The 20,850-nt window shown below is 40.7% G+C and overlaps 1 protein-coding gene across 7 annotated transcripts in view; it reads left to right on the top strand.

The window, feature by feature from the left end:
- IKZF1 (IKAROS family zinc finger 1) overlaps positions 1–20,516 on the top strand; it is a 96,008-nt gene extending 75,492 nt beyond the window's left edge. For 3 of the 7 annotated variants that reach the window (XM_054016709.1, XM_054016708.1, XM_054016705.1), the window contains 4 exons: positions 578–745; positions 3,459–3,584; positions 8,657–8,791; positions 15,960–20,516. In XM_054016709.1, the coding sequence (XP_053872684.1) occupies positions 578–745; positions 3,459–3,584; positions 8,657–8,791; positions 15,960–16,666 (1,136 nt within the window). In that variant the 3' untranslated portion in view covers positions 16,667–20,516. The remainder of the gene's footprint in view (positions 1–577; positions 746–3,458; positions 3,585–8,656; positions 8,792–15,959) is intronic. The other 4 variants (XM_054016706.1, XM_054016702.1, XM_054016707.1 and 1 more) reach the window with 2 other exon arrangements.
- Positions 20,517–20,850: the final 334 nt, after the last annotated feature.

The raw sequence follows: 20,850 nt of genomic DNA, 5'->3' as shown, positions 1-20,850 counted from the left end.
CAGACAGGTAATGGAGAAGAAATTGAAAGGGAAAATACAGGGAAAATGTAAATGAAAAGAAGTTATTATAACTGTTATAATGAAGTGCCTTTCATTTAAATATAAGAATGTAACGCTGAAATGAACTTGTGATCCTGAAATGCATTTTTAATGAGTTTCCTTTTTATTTTGCTGCTTCAGTGGCATATTTTAAAGACCCTTTGAAAAAAGCCACATTAAAAACCCCACCAAATGCCACAACATGCAAAATTGGATATTGGTTTATTCCAAAACTGCTGATCAGGAAGAGTGGCTCTTCAACACAAAATGTTGCAGTCACTTTATTTAAATGAGTTTGAATTTGCATTGTGATGTGCCATTCTGATTTAGAAAAAAAAATTAGATTTTCAGATCAAATTGACCCAGCCAGTGAAGCGTTAAGAAACTGGCAGGTTTAGTCTGAAAGCCTCATGTTATATCAAACCTGCAGCCGGTGGAAGTCATAGAGCACCAGTGAGAAAACAACTTTCTCACTGAAATCTTTCTCTCGTTACTATGTAAGATTTTTGTTCTCACATATTTCTCCTTCTCCTCATAGGGGAACGCCCTTTCCACTGCACTCAGTGTGGAGCCTCCTTTACTCAGAAAGGCAACCTCCTCCGCCACATAAAGTTGCATTCAGGCGAAAAACCCTTCAAATGTCACTTGTGCAACTATGCCTGCCGACGCAGGGATGCCCTCACGGGCCACCTGAGGACTCATTCTGGTTAGTAACTGCATCCGAGCACTTTCTGGACAAAGTTTGCTCACTTCCAGGTCAGGCCAGGAGTTGTGTACATGCTCACTGCCACCATGTCTTCAATGGCTGCTTGGATCAGGATGCAAGTAGTCTCACTTCAGGCTTAACCAACTTGTGACATGAACAAAAAATGATCAGCTGCAATGTTTGAGAGTGAGGATGCCTCCTCAGAAGTGATTAAACTCTGCTTATTTTACCAGCCCCAAATAATCAGCTTTTCTTTACTTCTTGGCACCAAGCTAGTTGGAAATTCCCATGTTAGGGTCTGATATTTCAACCCTTAGGTGAGCAATCCCTTTAATGGGACTACTTGCATGAATAAGGGCTGCATGATTTGAGTGAAATGCACCACGGTGCAGAGCCTGCCTAAGGCCACTGTGCCAGTTAAGTTCCACTTAATCCCTCAAAAAGAAGGTTTGAGTAATGCATAGGCTTGGTGCTGGCTCTCTGAATATGAGGTTAATTTCACCCATTGCGCATAACATATGTTGTGTGCTGCATTCTACTCTTAGAGGTTTTAGGTAGGGGTTGTTATTTCTTAAATAAAAAGACTCTAATATGGAGGCCTGGATAAATATTTTCTGAAATACTCATGCTTGTGCTCATATCTGCCTGTTCACTTAACAAGGCTTCTCAATGTTTAAAAAGGTCACCGCATCACTATCCTTCTGAGAGCAAATCCAAAATGGTACCCGCACCATTAAAAGTGCCTGCAACCATGCAAACTGGGGCTATGATTTCATCAGATGTCACAAATTAAGCTGGAATTCTCCTGGTCAGTATTTGGATAGGAGGCCTCCAAGGGAAACCTTGGTTGCAGAAGTGACGTAAAAAAAAGTTAGCATTGAGCCAATGGCCCTGGATGGTGGTAGCAGACACTGGAAGTGCCATTTTTTATCTGAGGTGAAAAACTGATCACTAAAGATGGCTCTGTCTGTAAGAGGTGTTCTCCCAGGCGTCCAAATCAAATTCCCTTTGGATTCTGCCTATATCAGGTCCTAATTCAAGAAACCATTTAAGCACAAGCGTAATATTAAAGATGTGCTTAAGCCCATTGATTTTAGTGGGACTTAAGCATGTGCTTAAATGATATCCTGCATAAGGATTTTTTTCTGAACTGGGCATATAGGCATTCTGCTTATCTAAAATTGCCATTTCAAGGAGATACAGTATTCCTCTGCACTTCCTCTCCGAACAGGTATTGTGTTGTGCTTTATGCTATTTATCAGCTGTAGCATTCCATCCCAGATGTGGGTGAAGTGATTTCTATACAGTTTGAATAAAGTTTTGAGATTCTTTAGGATCTGAGAAACTATATAAATATGCAATATTATTATGATTAGTTAAAGTGACATCATTGTATGCAAATACATTGATGGTCTCAGTCCAGTTCCTATCTGACAGTGGTGGTGAGTGAAACTCAAAGATGAGGTTTGTATAACCATCCAAAAGTACAGCTCCTTATCAAAACTGGCCAGTCTTTTTAGTATAAGTCCTCAAATTTTGGGCCAGAAATCTCACGTGAACTGTCACTCTTGTAAGATTCCCCAGTACTTTCTGCATTTGGTCATGCTAGATAGACAAGCAGAGCCTCTGTCATGATATTTCAGTGATTCTACTTCTGGATTCTGCTAGAACCAGGAAAATGAAAATATTTTTTATAAAAATTATCCAGGACTGATTTGAACCTTTAAAAAAGGCTCTATTTGGATTTGGTTCTAATTTTAAGTAAAGGGTTGAGTTGGTTCTCGTTGCATCAGAACTAGTTCATCTATCTCTAGTGGGCAGTGGTCTACACCACAAAAACAGTCACCCCAGTTAGCAGTCTCTGCGCAGAGAGGTAAATAATTAAAGAGACTTGGAGACTGAATTACCTTCTCAGCCCTACTGTTCTTCCCTCATCAACCTGAGAATTCTTTCTACATCAAGGATGAGGCAAAGAATGGAGAAAGGCTTGTAGCACTGCAACTCTTTCTGTGCCAAACTGGCAGCTCCCCAATGCAATACATTCTAAGGGGTAGAGTCCACGGTCCTGAAATTCCAGAAATTGGGATCTCAGTATCCCAAGATAATTTTCAACTTGAGAACCAGGATTTTAACAGCATCTGTCCTAGCATTTTGCAAACCCTTTAACTTTATAGAAACAGTTATCAATACACACATCTTTATTTTACAAAACCCAGCAAACTGAATACTTAGACAAATGTTGTTATCATATTTGCAAACATCCTTTGAGGTATTTGGTGCCTCTGTGGGTCTCTGATTTTGCTGTTGCATGCCACCAGTCACCAAGACAAAATTCTATCTGATATTATACTTGCCCTCAGATATTTCAGACCAGTTCCAAAGCAGAGAAGAAAACCAATCAGGACCAATGACACACAAAATGTGTGGGGCAACTGAGATTGCCCTAGTTTTGAAGATTTAAGGCCAGATTCCTTGGTTGGTGTAAATCAGGGTAGTTTCATTGATTTCAATGGAGCTAAGCCAGTTTGTACCGGCTGAGGACCTGGTCTTTAAATTAGAGACTATAACTAAATTTTCATTGTTGTTTTGAGAGGCCCCAAACACTCCACTGATCGTTGGCTGTAGATAGTCATAGCACAAATGATTTCTTGTTATTATTATTATTCTGTCAGATACTTAAGTTAACTCTTTTGCTAAATTGTGTTTTCTGCAGTTGGCAAACCTCACAAATGTGGATACTGTGGCCGAAGCTATAAACAACGCAGCTCTTTAGAAGAACATAAAGAACGCTGCCACAATTATCTGCAAACCATGAGCCTCTCAGGCAGCTTGTATCCAGGTAGGAGTTCAAAGCAGAAAGGGTAAACCTGGAACCAGTACCCTCCTGTCACTCATTAATTGCCAGGGGATGGTCTAGTTGAGCTATCTGGGAAGCGTAACTATCCATTACAGTACCACCACTGAACAGATTTTTGGATATATATTTCCATCTCTGTCTTGGTAGATAGATAATTAGTTGGAGCTATTGTTGTACTTAATCAATATTTAGTTTTCTTGTTTTCCTTGCTCCAATCTAAAACGAGGAAGCTAAAGTATGAAGGCCAATTTTGACTTTTACATCTAGAAACAACACCTTCAGGTAACCAGCTACAAGACTTGGAATTCCTTAGCTCACCAGCTGTTCAGGCTAAAACATAGTTATCCCAACTCATAGGGCTGGAATGTTCCTATTTATTTTGAGTCCTATAGATTACAATACTCAGGACTACAAACTCTTTTTAAAAAGGTAATTCCACTGCCAGTATATGATTTAGAGCTAATTTACTCTGGAATGCACACTTTGGTATAAGAGGGGATAAGAACCACACACACCCTTACACACCTGCATAGGCTATCCGAACCTTGTGTCCAAGGCACAGCAATGAGTAGGTGCTCAATGCCAACTACTCCTCCCAGGCTAAACAAGTGAGCAGGAAGAGAGAAGAACCTTAGCTCTGCCCCACAATGCATTGGCTAACCCAGAGGAGCCAGTCTGGAGAGGGTAGTAATTTGCTGTTGGTAGGCACCAGCAGCAAACAACTACCCACCTAAACCAAAGGGGAAGTAGGGAGGGAATCATGCCTCTCTGGAACATGATTTTTTCCTTGGGGCCTGTGCACCAAAACCTGATCCCATGTCTGGGGCATGTAGCAGAGCCACAATCTATTCCTTAGAGACTACAGAATCTAAAATTGTGCCTAAAATTGAGGAGGTCTTGCAAGTTGGAAACAAAGGTACCAATTAGATGTGCGAGACTGATCACAAGAGGTAATCATACCAGATACGTTGATAGGCATTAGTTCAGGGGGCGAGCATAGTATCAATGTACAGAGGAATTTAAGGTTTCAGTCCATCTGATAAACTACATTTCTTGCATACCTTTTGGATCCTGTAAGTATATATTATTCAGTTTGTCAAATGACAAACTGGTATGTTATCTCTGACCTATTTGCAATGATGCCTTATTTAACATTGTATATCTGGACAGCACTTGAATATGTTTTTACATGTTACAAGATAATGTAAAGTATATGCACATAATGATAACACTGAATGCAGCTGAGATTCTTCTGACAGACAGCATGTTAGAGCAGCGCTCCTCCTAATTTTATTGAGGGGTTGGAGAATGTATAAATAGGAGGAAAGCTGAAGCTAATGTACTCAAAGCCATGATATTTATTCCGTAACAGGGTGATAGGATGTAGAAGCCAATAGTCTGTCTGGGGTTAGAATTTCCAGCCTGGCATAAAGGTTTGATACGTCTGTGGGCAAAAGAAAACAACAATTTGTGTTAGCTTTTCAGTTACTTGCTGAAAATAAAATATTAGAAAAGAAAAATATGCAGATGAAGCTGAAATCAGTAACAAGAAACTGTAGTAAGAAATAACTCTCAGATGTATGGGACTGTGCTTATTATAAACCCTGACAGAAAAAGCTTAGATGTTCACAGCAGTTTAGGGTTATGCAGCTCAGTATTTAATATTTGAATCAGATTGAAAGTTGGCATATTCATAAGTGGTGTTTAAGAAACATTGCTTTCTTGAATACACAAAGAGTATCAGACAGATCCCTATTATACCTAATATGACTTTGATTTTAGAAACCGGCAGTAAAATGGAAGGAATAGCTTATATTTTAAACATTGTATTTTGCCAAAGCTCCTACTTTTTAACAAAATTTGGTATTATTTCTCAGGTAATAAACCAGTTTTTCATTAAAAAAACCTTTGTTGAAAGTGATCCTGGTATTTTAAATTACATACAAGGCTCCCTAACTCATCACAAACACAGTTTGACTTCAGATGCCGTTTTTCAATTTTAAAAATATTGTATCTGTAAAGAGGTAAATATGCAACAAAGCCGTTCAGAATGAGACATGGTCCTTTTCGTATTTAAAAATATTTTTAATGCATGTTTTTTATACTTAGAAAAGTAAGTCAGTCTTATATGCAAGAACTACTGTTCATTCAGCTTTTCAGTGTGTATTATTGAGCTATTACTATGATAATAAAGACCCACTGATTGTTGTATTGATAGAATCATAAAAATGAGGGGTAAGGTCATCCGGTCCATCTCCCTGTTACTGCAGGATTATTTTCCACAGCATATTTTCTAGTATTTTGTCTAATCTAATTGAAAAAGTCCTAAGCAATTGATTTCTACCACTTCCTTTAGGAGCCTGATAGATGTCATTGGGAAACGTACCTAATATGGGCAGAGCCAAGGAGGAGGGTGAAGGGGAACAACATATTTTCTTTCATTTTGTCTTTGAATTTGACGATTTGGAGTGAAATCCTGGCCCCACTGAAATCAATGGCAGAGCTCCAAACAACTTCAGTAGGGCTAGAATTTCACCTTAGTGTCTGATGCTGCTTCCACAGACATAAGTTGGAGTTTTGCTATTGATTTCAATAGGAACACATGAGACCCTTCAAGTACTATAGAAAATAACAGAAAAGACAAACTATGAAAACTTATAGACTGAGCTTTGCTCTTGTGGTTTAGTATATCATTAGAATAAATCAATGAAGATACGGCATAGTACAGCCACAAAGATACACAGGTAGATTGATATCTGTATACGCCTACACTGAGTGGGCCAATGTTTTTTGTTCCCACAAAAAAATTCAGTGAAAACACAAAAACAGAAAAAAAATTCAGTTTTTGGCAACCAAACCCCCTCCCCCAAATTCAGGTTTGCAGCCAATGTTTTTGGGGTGTGGTAGGGTGGGGATAGGTTTCAGTTTCCCCAAACTGGAAAATACTGGTTTGGGCCTAAATTTTTATTTTTTGCTTGCCATCTTTCATCAAAACAGCAAACAAACAAACAAACAAACAAAAAGTATGTGAACTCATGGGCTAACCCTCCTTTAATTCTTTGGAACTGTTGTTGTGCTACCTTCTTGGATGCCATGGGGAAATGTCTTTGCATTTTGGTGGCAATGTGGGAACTGCTATTTGTCATTATGTCCTTTAGAAACAATGACTTTTTGTTGCTTTGGGCCTTTACCATAGAGTTTTACCCTTTTGTGACTTCTAAATTGTATTGGAAAACACCTGAAAGTGTTAGCTTACACCAAATGCAGAAGCTTGCCTCCTTAATGGGTGCATTGTAATGAGCATACAGCACCAATGCCCTGTACTGACTGACTGATCACTTCCAGATGCTATTCAAGGGGTGGGTCACAGTCTTTAAAATCTTAAATGGTCTGGGGCCCAGTCATTTTAGCGAGCACTTCAACCACTGTAGTATGTCATCCTGCAGCAGTGGTTAAGATCTGCTAGATTGCTCCTGCCATTGGTTCCTACAGTTGTCTTCCTCTTCTCTGAGGGTACTTAACAGCTCCTTCCGATGATCCACCCCACCTGAGTCTGTCAACTCAGGGGATGATGTAGCCAAGCCTGTTCTATCAGGCTGCCATTTAAATGACATATTGCTAACATTAGAGAGACAAGGTGGGTGAGGTAATATCTTTTATTGGACCAACTTCTGTGGGTGAGAGAGACAAGCTTTCGAGCTTACACAGACCTGAAGAAGAATCAAATTGGTCCAATAAAAGATATTACCGCATCCACCTTGTCTCTCTCTAATATCCTGGGACCAATACAGTTACAATAACACTGTATACATATTACTAGCATGGCAGTCCATTAGGTTTGCTTATTCCTTTCATGTAGGCAACAGATATATTTACTTTAACTATTGTTATATGTCCAATTACCACAGCAGTAGATACCATGTAAACATCTATCAATAAGGGAGCACACCTATTGAGACGATAACATGTCACCAGCATACATAGAACATAAAAGACAGATTGCCCAATCAAGGCCTAAAGCGTTCATGCTTTATTACTTGATGATCAGATATCAAGTCACAATCTTGCTTAAAATATTCATCTCCTGGCAAAAGATAAAAAAATCCAGAGAGCAATCACTCAGTATGTGTTACACACACTTGATAGATCATCTTTTCTTCAGACATTGGATGCTCAGGATAAGTATAGTTTACCATCATAGAGCTCTTGTTGTGCCAGTTCATCTCAAACCCCCTTTAGCGTCCACAGGCAATTGCAACAAAGTGACATAACAGGAACCTTTTCCCTAGTGGTTCATAGCTAAGAATCTCTTTACTGGGCTTTCTTTCTAAACCTAAAACTTCTTAGCAGTAGCAGGAAGTCAGAAAACAGTCTGAGTGCAGAAGGTCAATGCTCTATGATAAATATATGTTCAGCCACTGGACTAGCTAAAATTGGATTTTAATGACTAACACTGTATCAGGGAAGTAGCGTAATAGAGAACTGTCAGAGAAGTTGTTTTCTGCATAAATTATAAATACATTCTTCTATACGAAGTGATAACCATGCCCCATTTCTGATGAAGTGATGCTTATTGTGCTGGGCTTTTCTGTCACTAAAAGGTAGTGGGGGGGGGGTAAGAGGGGGAGGGCTTTGTATCAAATATAATATTAAAGATCTTAGGGCCTGATTCTCCATTTTCCTGCACCATGTGTAATCATTCAGACCATTGCAAGGTGGGTGTAAAACCAAATCAGAGTGATCATGTTAGACATTCATTTTGCACCAGTGTAAATAACTAGACAGGGTACAGAGCAATGGAGAATCAGGCCCCGTAAGCTTTGCAATCTGTTATCTCTACATCCTATTTGAGGGGAAGATGAGCACTGATCTAATTTAGTCAGCATAAGGGACAATGATACAAACAGTCAGAGTCAACCTGTGCCTGTCATTGTAAGCTCCTGGTTTTAGTTGGTTGCATGCTAATAGAAAAGTCTGACTAACATGATACAAAGATGGTAGTTCCATTAAAATGGAGCATGCGTGCCTAACCCTCTGATGTCATTTGATTTCAGTCATAAAAGAGGAAACTAACCACAGTGAAATGGCTGAAGACTTGTGCAAGATAGGGTCAGAGAGATCCCTCGTGCTGGATAGACTAGCAAGTAACGTCGCCAAACGTAAGAGCTCTATGCCTCAGAAATTTGTTGGTAAGAGTTAAACGTTTGCTGTCTCCTAAAAAAAGCCTTATAGGGTTTTCAGTCTTGCATCATGATTTTCATTTGTTATCATTAAATTAACAATATATAAATATATAGGATTCGCTAGACGGATGCATTAAAAAAGGATACTTTCTGCAGCTTAACTTTCCATTTTACAGCTTTTGTGGGGGGGTTCAGTATTCTTGCCTTTTCCAATGTTGATGCCCCAGGTCTTCTATATGATTATCCTTGGAATTGAGGCTCCTATTCAGGAAAGCACTTAAGCAGATGCTTAAGACTACATTTTGTTAACTTCCCACATTAGGGCCTGACCCTGTGTGTTGACACGTGTAAGCATGTATGTGTAGGTGAGGATGGGCTGAACGTAAGAGGTTAATACTATTTCACTCCTTCAGAAAGGTTGTACACTTGTTTACCTCATTTCTTTGGTCAAGTATCATTTATAAACCTAGAAATATGTGCCCAGCTGATGAGAATGGTAAAAGAAAAACCAAGATCAATTTATACTTCTTCACATACATACTGTAAGCAACACAAACTTCCATAACCTGCTTCCTTCTTTTACTAATAGACATTTTCTTGCCTCAGTGACTTGACTAGGAGGTTGTGTCCATTTTCTTCTTCCAGTTGGTATTCACTGTGCAGAGTAGTGGCTTGTAGCAAATTAATCAAAGGAAACTGAATACAATGAGAGAGATTGCAATAATGTTTAGGTTTAGACTTAAACCTTCAAAAGCATGGAAACTCAAAGGAAAGCCTGAGCTCATTTCTACAGAGAAACAGACAGAATATTCAGACTTCTCCTAGTTTTATATCACTTGCTTCAGGAGAGGATTAAAGCCTTTGGGAAGGACTAAATTGTAAGATGGGTTTTGAAGAAAAGGTGGAGACATGACAGACTAGGTAAGGGAGGGGGATTCCAGAATGTAGGAAGCCACATGGAAGGAGGTTTGATTCTAAGAGTGGGAAGACACAAGGGAGCAGTAGCTCATGTGGCAGGGATGGAGCAAAGCGTGCCACAGAAAGAGACAAACAGAGAATAGTAGGGATCCAAGTTGTATATACCCTTTAAGAGAAGAAGAAGAAGCCTAAACTTGATGGAGTGGGTGACAGGAAGCCAGTGGAAGGATTTGAAGCAGGGAAGAACACTGGTAGAGCAGTAGGCATTCAGTTTTTCAGGGGTTAAATTTGAGCTGTGGGCAGGACATCCAGGAAGAGACAGCCAGAAGTACAAATATGAATAGAGTGGGTTTAAGTGAGAGGAGAAGAGGCACAGCAGAAAATACTGGATGAGATTGTAAAGGGAGAAGAAGATAGGGCCAACACAGAACACTGAGAGACCTTGGTAAAGAGAGGGAGGAAAGAGGCACCACCAAAGAAGATACTGCAGAAGTAGTCTGAGAGGTAGGAGAGGAAGTATCTACAGTCTAGGGCAGAGAGAGTATTTAGGAAGAGGGCATGATCAACTATATCTAAAATGGGAGAGAGCTGAAAATTATGGAGATGGAGAAGAACCTTTGTGATTTGTCCAGGACAACATCATTGGGCAGTTTCAGTGGAATGGAGGTGGCCCAATTGAAGGTGATCAAGGAGTGAATTAACATAGAGGAAGCTAAGGCCACATTTGAGAATTTTGAAAGAGGAGAGTGGTAGATGGAGAAGGAGATGGGCTCAATGGAGGGATGTTTGAGGCAATAGGAAATAATAGCATGCTTGAAGTCAGAGATGTGTGAGCGAGAGCGGAGAAAAACTGAGAAGGAGGGAGATTGTATAAGGGGGGAAGTCAGGAGTTGGAGAAAACAAGGTCAAGAGAGCAGATTGAGAGACTGGTGGAAGAGAGTAAGAGACACACGTCTGAGTCAGAAACGGGTGAGGGAGGAGAGACTATATTGTAAGAGAGGGGAGGAGGAATCTTGTACCAGAGTGTGTCATTATGTCAGAAGGTAGAATAGTAGGTTTAAGGAGACAGTCAAAGATGGGGAAAAGAAGTGATTGTAGGAGCAGGACTTAATCAGGGCAGGAAATGTAGCTGCTTACCAACTAAGATGGCAGAATTGTAGTGGAGGTAAATACTGAAAATGTGGTAGGAATTCTGAGTTATTAAAGAACTCCAAATTGTTTGATGATTAAGGACCGGATTCAACTACCAGAGTAAGTTGATGCAATTCTTCTGAAGGCTCTGGATTGAATTTGTCTCTTAGACTTTTTGCATAAGGAAAAAATATCAGCTGTAAAGACACCAAGAAGACCAGAGAAATTAATTTGGTTTAGAAAACTATTTTTAATAAACACAAATAAGTAACCCATTTAGAGCGGTTGGGCATGGACTGTTTTTTGTTTTCCATTGTTTGTCACCCTCATGCTGACAAACAATAGAGAAAGCCAGGCAAATGAGAGACACAGGTAAGGCAGAGTTTCCTGTCACTTATTCAGTGTGTGGTGTAAGAAGACACCATGACAGACTATTTATGAAGACTCTGCTGTAAAAAAAAAAGGCCTCATTGGGCAAAGAGACTCATCAGAGACCCCCAAATTCCCTCCTTTTTTCCCCAGTGCTCACCCCGTTTAATATGAAGTACATTACCAGTTGCTCAAACTCCAAGTCCGGTCTCCTTGTCCAAAGTCCGTTTTGGTAACAAGAAAATGGACATTGAACTAAAGGATTAAATACACCAAACACTGAACCAATTTCCAGCTCTCCTACATTCCTTTAACATAACAATGCTACCATCATTTAGCCAGTGACTAATTTAAAAGACACCAGTCCTGATTCTCCTCACTTACACTGATTTTAAACCAGCGCATCACTATTGACCTCACTGGCATCACTCGTCATTTAGACTGAATTAAATGAGAGGAGAATAAAGCCCAGAAGCACCACTGGTTACAAATGCCAGAGAAGGCGCAGGTTTCCTCAGCCAAGCATAAACCTCAGGGCTAGTTAACAAGGTAGGAAAAACAAGCCACTGTTGCAAAGAAGAACACAACAATATTAGAGCTAAGTCAAGGTCCAGTCAGTCCCAAACTCAAGAGAGACAGAACAGTATGTGGAACTTGGTATAAAGCTGAGCTCATTCACCAATTTCAATTAATTAGGTGTGAAATTATTTGACAGCAATAGTGCCATTGCAGCACTTGTGTACGGCACCTTGCTTTGCAAACAGGAACAAACCCCAGGGTTGAGAGCCAAATTGGACCTTCCAACCTGGGGTTGGAGAGGGACTGGTAACAGTTCAGGCTGAAATGTGTCTGATATGTTAAAACATCAACCAGAAATTTTTTTTTAAAAGAAGCCTATCAAAGCTAGAGCGTATCAGCTGTCTGTTAGCACTTAGTTACCTGTGGCAAGCATCCTGAAACACTGCAAAGCTTCTGAAGAGCTTCATGCCACTAGCAGTTTACCTTACTTATTCTCTGATAACCATAAAAATAGGTGATTGTTTTTAATGAGCACTAGTGTTATCTGCACTGCCCATATGTAAAAATGATACTTGTCTGCCTTAAGCTTGTGTGTGTTTGAAATGCTCTTGCTCTGTGACAGATTTTTCCTTACGAGGAGCTGATCATATTGGTCAGCTATAGGCTAGTTATGGTACATAATCATAAAGCAAATATTAACCAGTAAAGAACACCTAAACTTGTGCCCTCTGGATGCTCAGTGTATGACATATAATAATAAAGAGAGCCCAGGTTTAATGATGTACAGTACATATATGCTTTAACTTTGTTGTTTTCTGAATCAGGGGTATAAATTCATATTAAAAAATGTGGTAAGCATTTCACACATTGCCCATACATTTTCCACAGAGTCCATTTTGACTCTCTAGTCTTTAGCTCTTTGCATTTTGAAACTATGGGATTAGAAATGGTGCATCTAATAAAAACCATGGCATTAGTGGGGAGGAGCAAACACTAGCACTAGGAGTGGGAGGTGGGAAACGCAACCCAAAAAGCACAGGGTCTGGCATGGGTGGAGCCAAGTTAGGAGCTGTATATGCCATGCCTCCTTACTGGAAATGTACTGAGGAGTTAAGATAGCTCTAAGAAGTGCTAGCTCTAGGGCTGGTCATAAAACAAAAACATCCATTTTGAACAAATGTTGAGCTTTTGACATTTGTTTTCATTCTGCATTAGAACAAAAACTAAAACTTTTAGAAAATTTTCACAAAAAATGAGAGAGTCCCCTGCCTTCCAATTACCCAGTAGCTCACTGGGTAGAGCACTCGCCTGAGGATGAGGGAAGACCCAAGAGCAAATCCCTGCTCTGCTTGAGTCAGAGCAGGGATCTGAACCTAGGTCTCCCACATTTCAGCTGAATAAGAGCCTCCTGGGAGGAGGGAGAAATCCTGGACCTGAGAAAGTTTAGACAAAAAGAGAGAAGATTCTTCAAAACGTTCTAGTTTTGACCAATCTGCATTTTCCTACAAAAAGACGTTTCGTCAAAAAATTCCTGACCAGCTCTAGTTGGCTCCCATTCTGTGCCTGCTACCTCCCCTGCTGTGGAGCGAGGCTAGAGCACAGCAGGGAGGAGCCAGGCTTCCAGAGAAGATGGAGGCTCAGGAAGTGCCTGGTAGGCAGCAGGACTTTCTGCACTATAGGCCTGTTTTTTGCAGGATTTCAAGCAAGCGATTTCCAGGCTGCACTCTTGGCCCTTTGTGGAGTTTGGAAATCCCTCCACTCTGACAGGGCAGTTCTGTCCACTTCATCCTGTGGAATTTCCAGCAGACTTTCCCCCTGCTCTTTGGAGGCTCTTCAACAGGAAGGGACAATTGAGCCCCATTTTATGCAATCTTGTACATGCTGCAGACTAATGGAAAGTTATTAGTATAGCCTGGAGCAGTATTAACTTCCAAGGGAGCCCCTCTGTATTTTAAGGAGGAGTGACAGCAGCAGTGGCTGGTAGGAGGGAAGCAGCACAGGCTCTACATAGAAAGACCTCACCTCCACTGGATCAGATCTGTCAGACCCATGTTGCTCACAGTTCCATAGGGCAGTGGTGTTCAAACTTTTTTTCTGGTGACCCAGTTGAAGAAAATTGTTAATGCCCGCGACCCAGCAAAGTTGGGGTTGAGGGGTTTGTGGTGTGGGAGGGGCTCAGGGCTGGGCCAGAGGGTTGCGGTGAGGGGGTAAGGGCTGCGGGGTGGGGCCAGGAATGAATGGTTCAAGGTGTGGGAAGGGGCTCTGGACTGGGGCAGGGGGTTGGGGGGCAGGAGGGGAACAGGGCTCTGGGCTGGGGGGTGGGGCCGGGGATGAGGGGTTTGGAGTGCAGGAAGGGGCTCTGGGTTTGGGGGGGCTCAGGGCTGGGGCAGGGAATTGGGGAGCAGGCTTACCTCGGGCAGCTCCTGGTCAGTGGCGCAGCGGGGGTGCTAAGACAGGCTTCCTGTCTGTTCTGGCACCACGGACCACACTCAGCCTCGGAAGCAGCCAGCAGCAGGTCCAGCTCCTAGACGGAGGCACACAAGCGGCTCTGTGTAGCTCTAGCCCACAGGCACCGACTCCCCCAGCTCCTATTGGCTGGTTTCCAGCCAATGGGAGTGCGGAGCCAGTGCTTGGGGCGGGGGAAATATGCAGAGTCCCATGGCGCCCCTGTCTAGAAGCCGGACCTGCTGCTGGTCACTTCCAGGGCACTGCGTAGTGTCAGAACAGGTAGGAACTAGCCTGCCTTAGCCGGGTAGCACCGCCGATGGGACTTTTAACAGCCAAGTCAGCGGTGCTGATCAGAGCTGCTGCGACCCAGTGCCTTCCATTCCACGACCCCATTCTGGGTCGCGACCCGCAGTTTGAAAACCCCTGCCATAGGGAGTGGGGTACACTATCTGGGAACCTGAAGGAGGTTTCTTCCTCTTTGCCCCTCCTTTATGGGACTGGTAATATTGCAGATGTATTACAAATACTGCATGAGAGACTTTTTTGTCATTCAAAGCTACCTGTTAGTGAAGTTCAGTATCATGAATGATAGTGTAGCGTAGTACACAGATATACTTTAAATCAGCAGCTGCATTTTTAAATAATTTCTCCAATTCCCAGGCTTTACTTTTATTTTTAACTTGTTTCTCTATAGCCAAGATTTTCAAAAGTGATTACTGACAATAGGCACTTCAATTTTTGGGTGCCCAGTTTGAGACATCTTACAGGGGCCTGACTTCTAAAGTGAGGAGCACCCGCTTTTTAGTCTTTAGAAGTTGGACACACAGTAACTTTTGGAAATCTTAGTTTATCTACTTGGAAACTGCTCCTAATATTTTTTCTTTGCTCATAGATGTGAAGTTGTAATTTTTTTAGTGGACTCTGTTGCACTTGTCTCTGTTGCAATCTCACTTAGATTTGGTTGGCAAAATGGACTGTTTAGCCAGCTCAAAAGAAGTCTCACTCCATGCAGAATGCTAATTTTCAGTTCAATGGAATTATTTATTTGAGAAACATTGCCTTATGTTGCTTCTGCCAGTTATACTTTTCACTACAGAAAACTTATGGACATGTGAACCTTCTTTTCAGAACTAGTGTCTAGCCTATGGTTGGTCAAAAAATTTTCATTTGAAGTGTTTGATGGAAAATTGATTTTTTTGATTAAATTAATTATTTTGTGAAAAGTGTTTGCTTTCCACAGAAGGTTTTGATTTTTTTGTCAATACGTTGAATGGTCAAAAAATGAAATGTTTTTGTTTTTCAGACAAAAAACTAAATATTTCTGACAAACTCCCATTCTCTTCTATGGGCCAGGATCTTTTGACAGACTTTATCTCCCATGATGCACCATGGACATGTAACTGCCATGATATAGCACCTCCATGCACCAAGAAGGAGGTCGTGGCACACCAGAGTCCAACCAAGGAGCCCAGCCTGTAAAGAAGAATGGGAGTTTGAGGCAGTTGAACCACAAGTCTCATGAGGCAACATGGCAGTATTTCAGAATTGAATTTTGTTGTGTGTTTGGCCAAAATTTTTCAGTTTTTGATTGTTTGCCAAAATATATTTTCTCATCAGTTCTAGTGTAGCACACCAGGAAATTGAAAGCTCTTCACAGCAGTTCTCAATTTCAGATGCAGATTTGTACCCCGCATTGAATCTTTCTATTTTGATTTTACTGACATAGGAAGTCCAATGCTTAGACACATTGAATCCCAAATGTCTAACTTCTGATTATTTTGGAATGCAGGTGAGAAATGCTTGTCTGATGTTCCATACGATGCCACCACTAATTATGAGAAGGAGAGTGAGATGATGCAGACCCATGTTATAGACCAGGCCATTAACAATGCCATCAGTTACCTAGGGGCAGAGTCTTTGCGTCCCCTTGTGCAGACACCTCCAGGCAGCTCTGAAGCAGCACCTATTATCAGCTCCATGTATCAACTCCACAAACCTCTTGGGGACAATCACGCTCGTTCCAATCATACTGCTCAGGACACCGCGGTGGAAAACTTGTTGCTGCTTTCCAAAGCCAAATCCATCTCCTCTGAAAGGGATGCCTCCCCCAGCAATAGCTGCCAAGACTCAACAGATACAGAGAGTAATAATGAGGAGCGCAGCGGTTTAATTTACCTGACGAATCACATAGTTCCCCACGCAAGAAATGGCCTGTCTATAAAAGAAGAACAGAGGCAATATGAAGTCCTGAGGGCAGGTACTGACAATTCCCACGATGCTTTCAAAGTGATCACCAGCAATGGGGAGCAAGTAAAAGTTTACAAGTGCGAACACTGTAGAGTTCTTTTCTTGGATCATGTGATGTACACCATCCACATGGGCTGTCATGGGTTCCGCGATCCTTTTGAATGCAACATGTGTGGCTACCACAGCCAGGACAGATATGAATTCTCTTCTCACATAACACGAGGGGAGCACCGTTTCCACATGAGTTAAAACCCCTCCCACACAGATGGGACCTTGTCAGCTGTACTACTGGAGCTGTATGAACAACAAAAAACACCAGTCTATTGGACAGTAAAAGCATCCAGAAATGAAAATTAGAAGACCTGGCCCCAGGAGTTTTCTCCTCTTGGTAGCATGTATTACAACTTAATTTTATAAAATGCATATTGATGTTTTTATTGCAAATATTTGGATCACCAAACCTTTAGTAAGTAGCAGCTTTTGTAGTCAGGTAGCTGAATCCACTTCCTTCTAGCTATTGCTTTCTGCAGACCTCTCTCTCCAACACAGTTAAGCATGTGCATAATGCACAAAAACTTGGCTGGGGGCTAGAAAGGCCTTGTGCTAATATGCTGAGAATAGGGCTCTTACACCAGACTTTTTTTTTACTTCCCATTATTACTTGGGTCATTAGGAAGACTTAATTAAAATAAAGACAAAGCAGCCCAAGCAAGACCCTTGAGTGGTGCCATGGGGACCTGGAATGGTGTTGCAAGCCTAGACCCTTGACAGGCACTATTTTAGCAGTGAAGTAAAATAACACAGTAGCACACACCAAGGTGTGGATTTTCTTGCCTGCATGGCATACCTTATTTCTATTGTGAAGCATAAGGCCAGTTGTTTGAAGGACATGAGAAACACCCTTGTAATATATACTCTGGAGTGGAAATTGCATTTATTTGGAGAAAAGGGTTTTGTTGACTTTTTAAAATAAATATTTTCCCTCCCTATCCAATAAAAACTAACTTTTTCCTTAAAAATATAAGGTTTAAAAATCTTTCCGCATAAGAAAATAACCATTTATGTAGAATTTTTTAAAAGGAGTTTTAATTATTTAGAAAAATACGATGTTCAGTAGGAGAGAGAAAATGTTTGGAGATTATTTTTATGCACGCTTCTTTCATTTTGGGGGCAAAATTTTTACAACTGGCTTCAAAATTTCCACGTTCACCCATTTTGCATATGAAAATGCCCATTCTGCTTGCACAGCAAGTACTCTGGCTATTTTGCGGGCTGTGTCTGGAAAATTTAGCCCGCAATGATTTTTTTTGACGCACCGAAATGAATTAAACAGCCATTTAAAAAAATTAGTGCCTATCCCCCTTTTCTCTAAAATTAACCATTCATTAAGAGATCCATCCTGGAAGATACTGAGCGCTCTGGCACCGATCTATCAAAGCACTTCAGCTTTTGCCTGAGTAGTCACATGAACATAAATGGAACTATTCTTATGCTTAAAGATAATCCCAAATTTAAGGGTTTTTTTTTTGCTGGATTGAGTCCAGAGCAAGGATCAAGCCCTATGAAACCAAAAACATCTATTCTATCTCCCCCACCCCATCCCCACATTCAGCGTCCCCTTCTTGGCAAGATCCTCCCAACTAGCTGTTTAAATTCCAGTAAAATGAAAAGACCTCTGAAGCACAAAGGCAGCTGATAGTAAAAACTGCCAATCTGTTTGTCTCTTCTTTAGTTCCTCTTCCAAATAGCTCATTCCTCTCTGCAGCCTGCTGGCTTTAAGACTGGGTAATAGTGATATTTATGCAACTTGGTTAAGAATCGCCCTGCAGAGCTGGAATATTTCCACAACAGTACAGGTACTAATAATTGATGATTGAGTTGCCCAACCCATTGAATGTACAAACATTTCCACTGTATAAGAGATTGGTACTACCCCATAAACAAAAAACATATATTGCAACAGGACCATTTCTTAAGTTTTGTAATACTGTTATGTATTATATATATATTCATTCATATTACGGGCCAAATTCAAAAGAACTAGTGCACTTGCACCAAGGATGAATGGGGTCCAATGGGTGTATATATTACATACATATAATATATATAAACAGACAAAGGGGTCCTGGTTCTGCTTTCACTTACGCAGCTGTAAATCAAGAGCAACTCCATTGAGACAATGGAAGGATACTGGTGTAAGTGAGATTTGAATATGCTTTACACCTCACTCCCCCCCCCCCCCACACACACATTACTTTGTTACACTGTACAGTCATTCCTAACTATAAGAAATTTACTTTGTAAAAGCCAAGCTCCTTGGATCACAAGGGTGATATTACATAGAAAGAATGTCTATAATGCATGGACTGTGTAAACACATGCAAACACACTTATGCACATACATTGATGAATATGAATATGAACAACATCTTTCTTTTCTGGTATCCTACTGGGAATTTGACAGTAATATAAACTATAGCCCTGATTGTGATCTTATACAGGTTAAATTCCATTGACTTAAGTGGGGGTACTCCTAGTTAGAATCTGGCCCCTATGCATCAGCCTGGGCAAAGCCAAGAGGGGCATTTCTATCCATTTTTTGTGCCAAAAAGATTGCCTCACTGAGTCTGTTGCATATTCTGTGTCAACAAAGACTGCACGTACTGGTATGCCAATAGCATTTAAACATGCTTCTAGGAAGAATCTGATGTTAAACTGCAAGGAAAGGGCAAAAATAACTTACACTAAGATGAGTTGTTGTTTTTAATTCAGTTTATATTCTATTTCTTTTTAATGTTCATGCTTTTCCAGGGCCTGATTCACCTGTCCTTTATCCTCACACCTTCACTGCAGGCTGTTCTCCCTGCCATTCTGACCAGGGAGGTCCGGTGTCATTGCTGAGAGTTTCTTCAGTGACCTCTTTGTGTCAGTGGCAGAGAACTGGACAGCTGAGGAATGTACCTTAATCTCCTGGAAACAGGGAGCTGGTTCTGTTACTGATATTCATGGCCCTCTCACAGTTTAAAGTGTTATACAATCTATACACAGCTTATTTTTAGCTTTTGAAAAAAAATCTTTTTCTTAACACACCTCAGCCCATAAGGAAACGCTTTTTTAGGGCATTTCTTTGCTAAAGCCCACAAAAGAGAGGGCCAAAGTCACTACTGCTGTAAGCAGGCACATCTCCAGTGGACTGGTAGCCACTTAGAGATGTGTGGATTCTGGCTGTTAGAGTGAAATGTTTAATTGTAAAATTGATGATTTCTGATTCAAAGGAGTTCTCGGCATTTAAATGGGTTGGGGCTATGGCACTTGTTTTGTCAACATGCACACATAAGTGTGTGGTTGTGTGGCTCATACATAACTCTATATAGTTATGTATCATATGATAATTTTCACAGTGGATGTGTTTCTTGGCTCTAGGCTTTTCCTATTTATATGAGAGTATGTGAATGTTGTACAATAAATAATACAGTGTATAATTTAGCTTATTAATAAGATACAGTGTATCAGAAGGAGTAGCGTAACAGCAGCAGCATTCCTTGTTTGTAGAGGGGCTTTTGTTTCACATTGTTTGCACAAAAATCATCCTCTCTTTGTTTGGAAATAAATGTATTGATAATTTTATTTATGGGGATGAACACAGGAGGGAAAAACAATCCATGTACTAGGAGCTCATTTGTCTGCAGCTAAACAAATTGTGCCTGTAGATAACCATGTTAGTGTAACCTCCCTTTTTCCCTCCTATGCGCTGGTGTACTAGCCTATCATGGTTTATCTCTAACCTAAAAAACAAAAAGAGTAAACATGTTGAACGGCTTTAAGTTAAGCTGATATGTGTTTTAAAAAAAGATGTAAATAGCAACATAGTAAGAACTGCTTTTCAGAATTTTTTCCACAGCTGATTTCTCCTCCCACCCCACCCCTGCCTTTTATATTTGATATATAAACAAGTTGTATTTACACATTTTTTTGCTGTGAATTTATATTGTAAACCCCTTTTTCTTTAAGACCATTGTATTTACATTTCAAATTTTTATGAAATTTGCTTGATTTTTTTTAATTAAATTATGTCTGGAAGGTGAGACATATCTTGTGAGAGAGACAGCTTGGTAAGAGACTTGTCTTTAGTTGCTGTAGTGACATTCTGCACAGCTTAAACCCCTTCGTGCATGAGTGACTGCGTGCACATGTAAGAGAATGTGCACATATGTGTGGCAAAGTGGAGCAAGGAAGAGAACATGAAGCTGAGCTTGGGATCAGGCAGCCTGATTTTCTGTTCACATCTACACTAGTGTAACTGTATGGAAGTCAGTAAAGTTAAACCAGCCTAACACAAGTGGGAGATAAGCAGACCCTTGATCTTTATACATAGCAGGTGAAATGCAGGGAGCTATTCTTCATTGTGCCACAGCACTGATGTATTTTGGCCA

Source organism: Malaclemys terrapin, chromosome 2 (assembly GCF_027887155.1).
Source record: "Malaclemys terrapin pileata isolate rMalTer1 chromosome 2, rMalTer1.hap1, whole genome shotgun sequence".
NCBI classification, from domain to species: domain Eukaryota; kingdom Metazoa; phylum Chordata; order Testudines; family Emydidae; genus Malaclemys; species Malaclemys terrapin.
The sequence above is the reverse complement of the archived record's forward strand: the minus strand, read 5'-3'. Positions and strand labels throughout refer to the sequence as shown.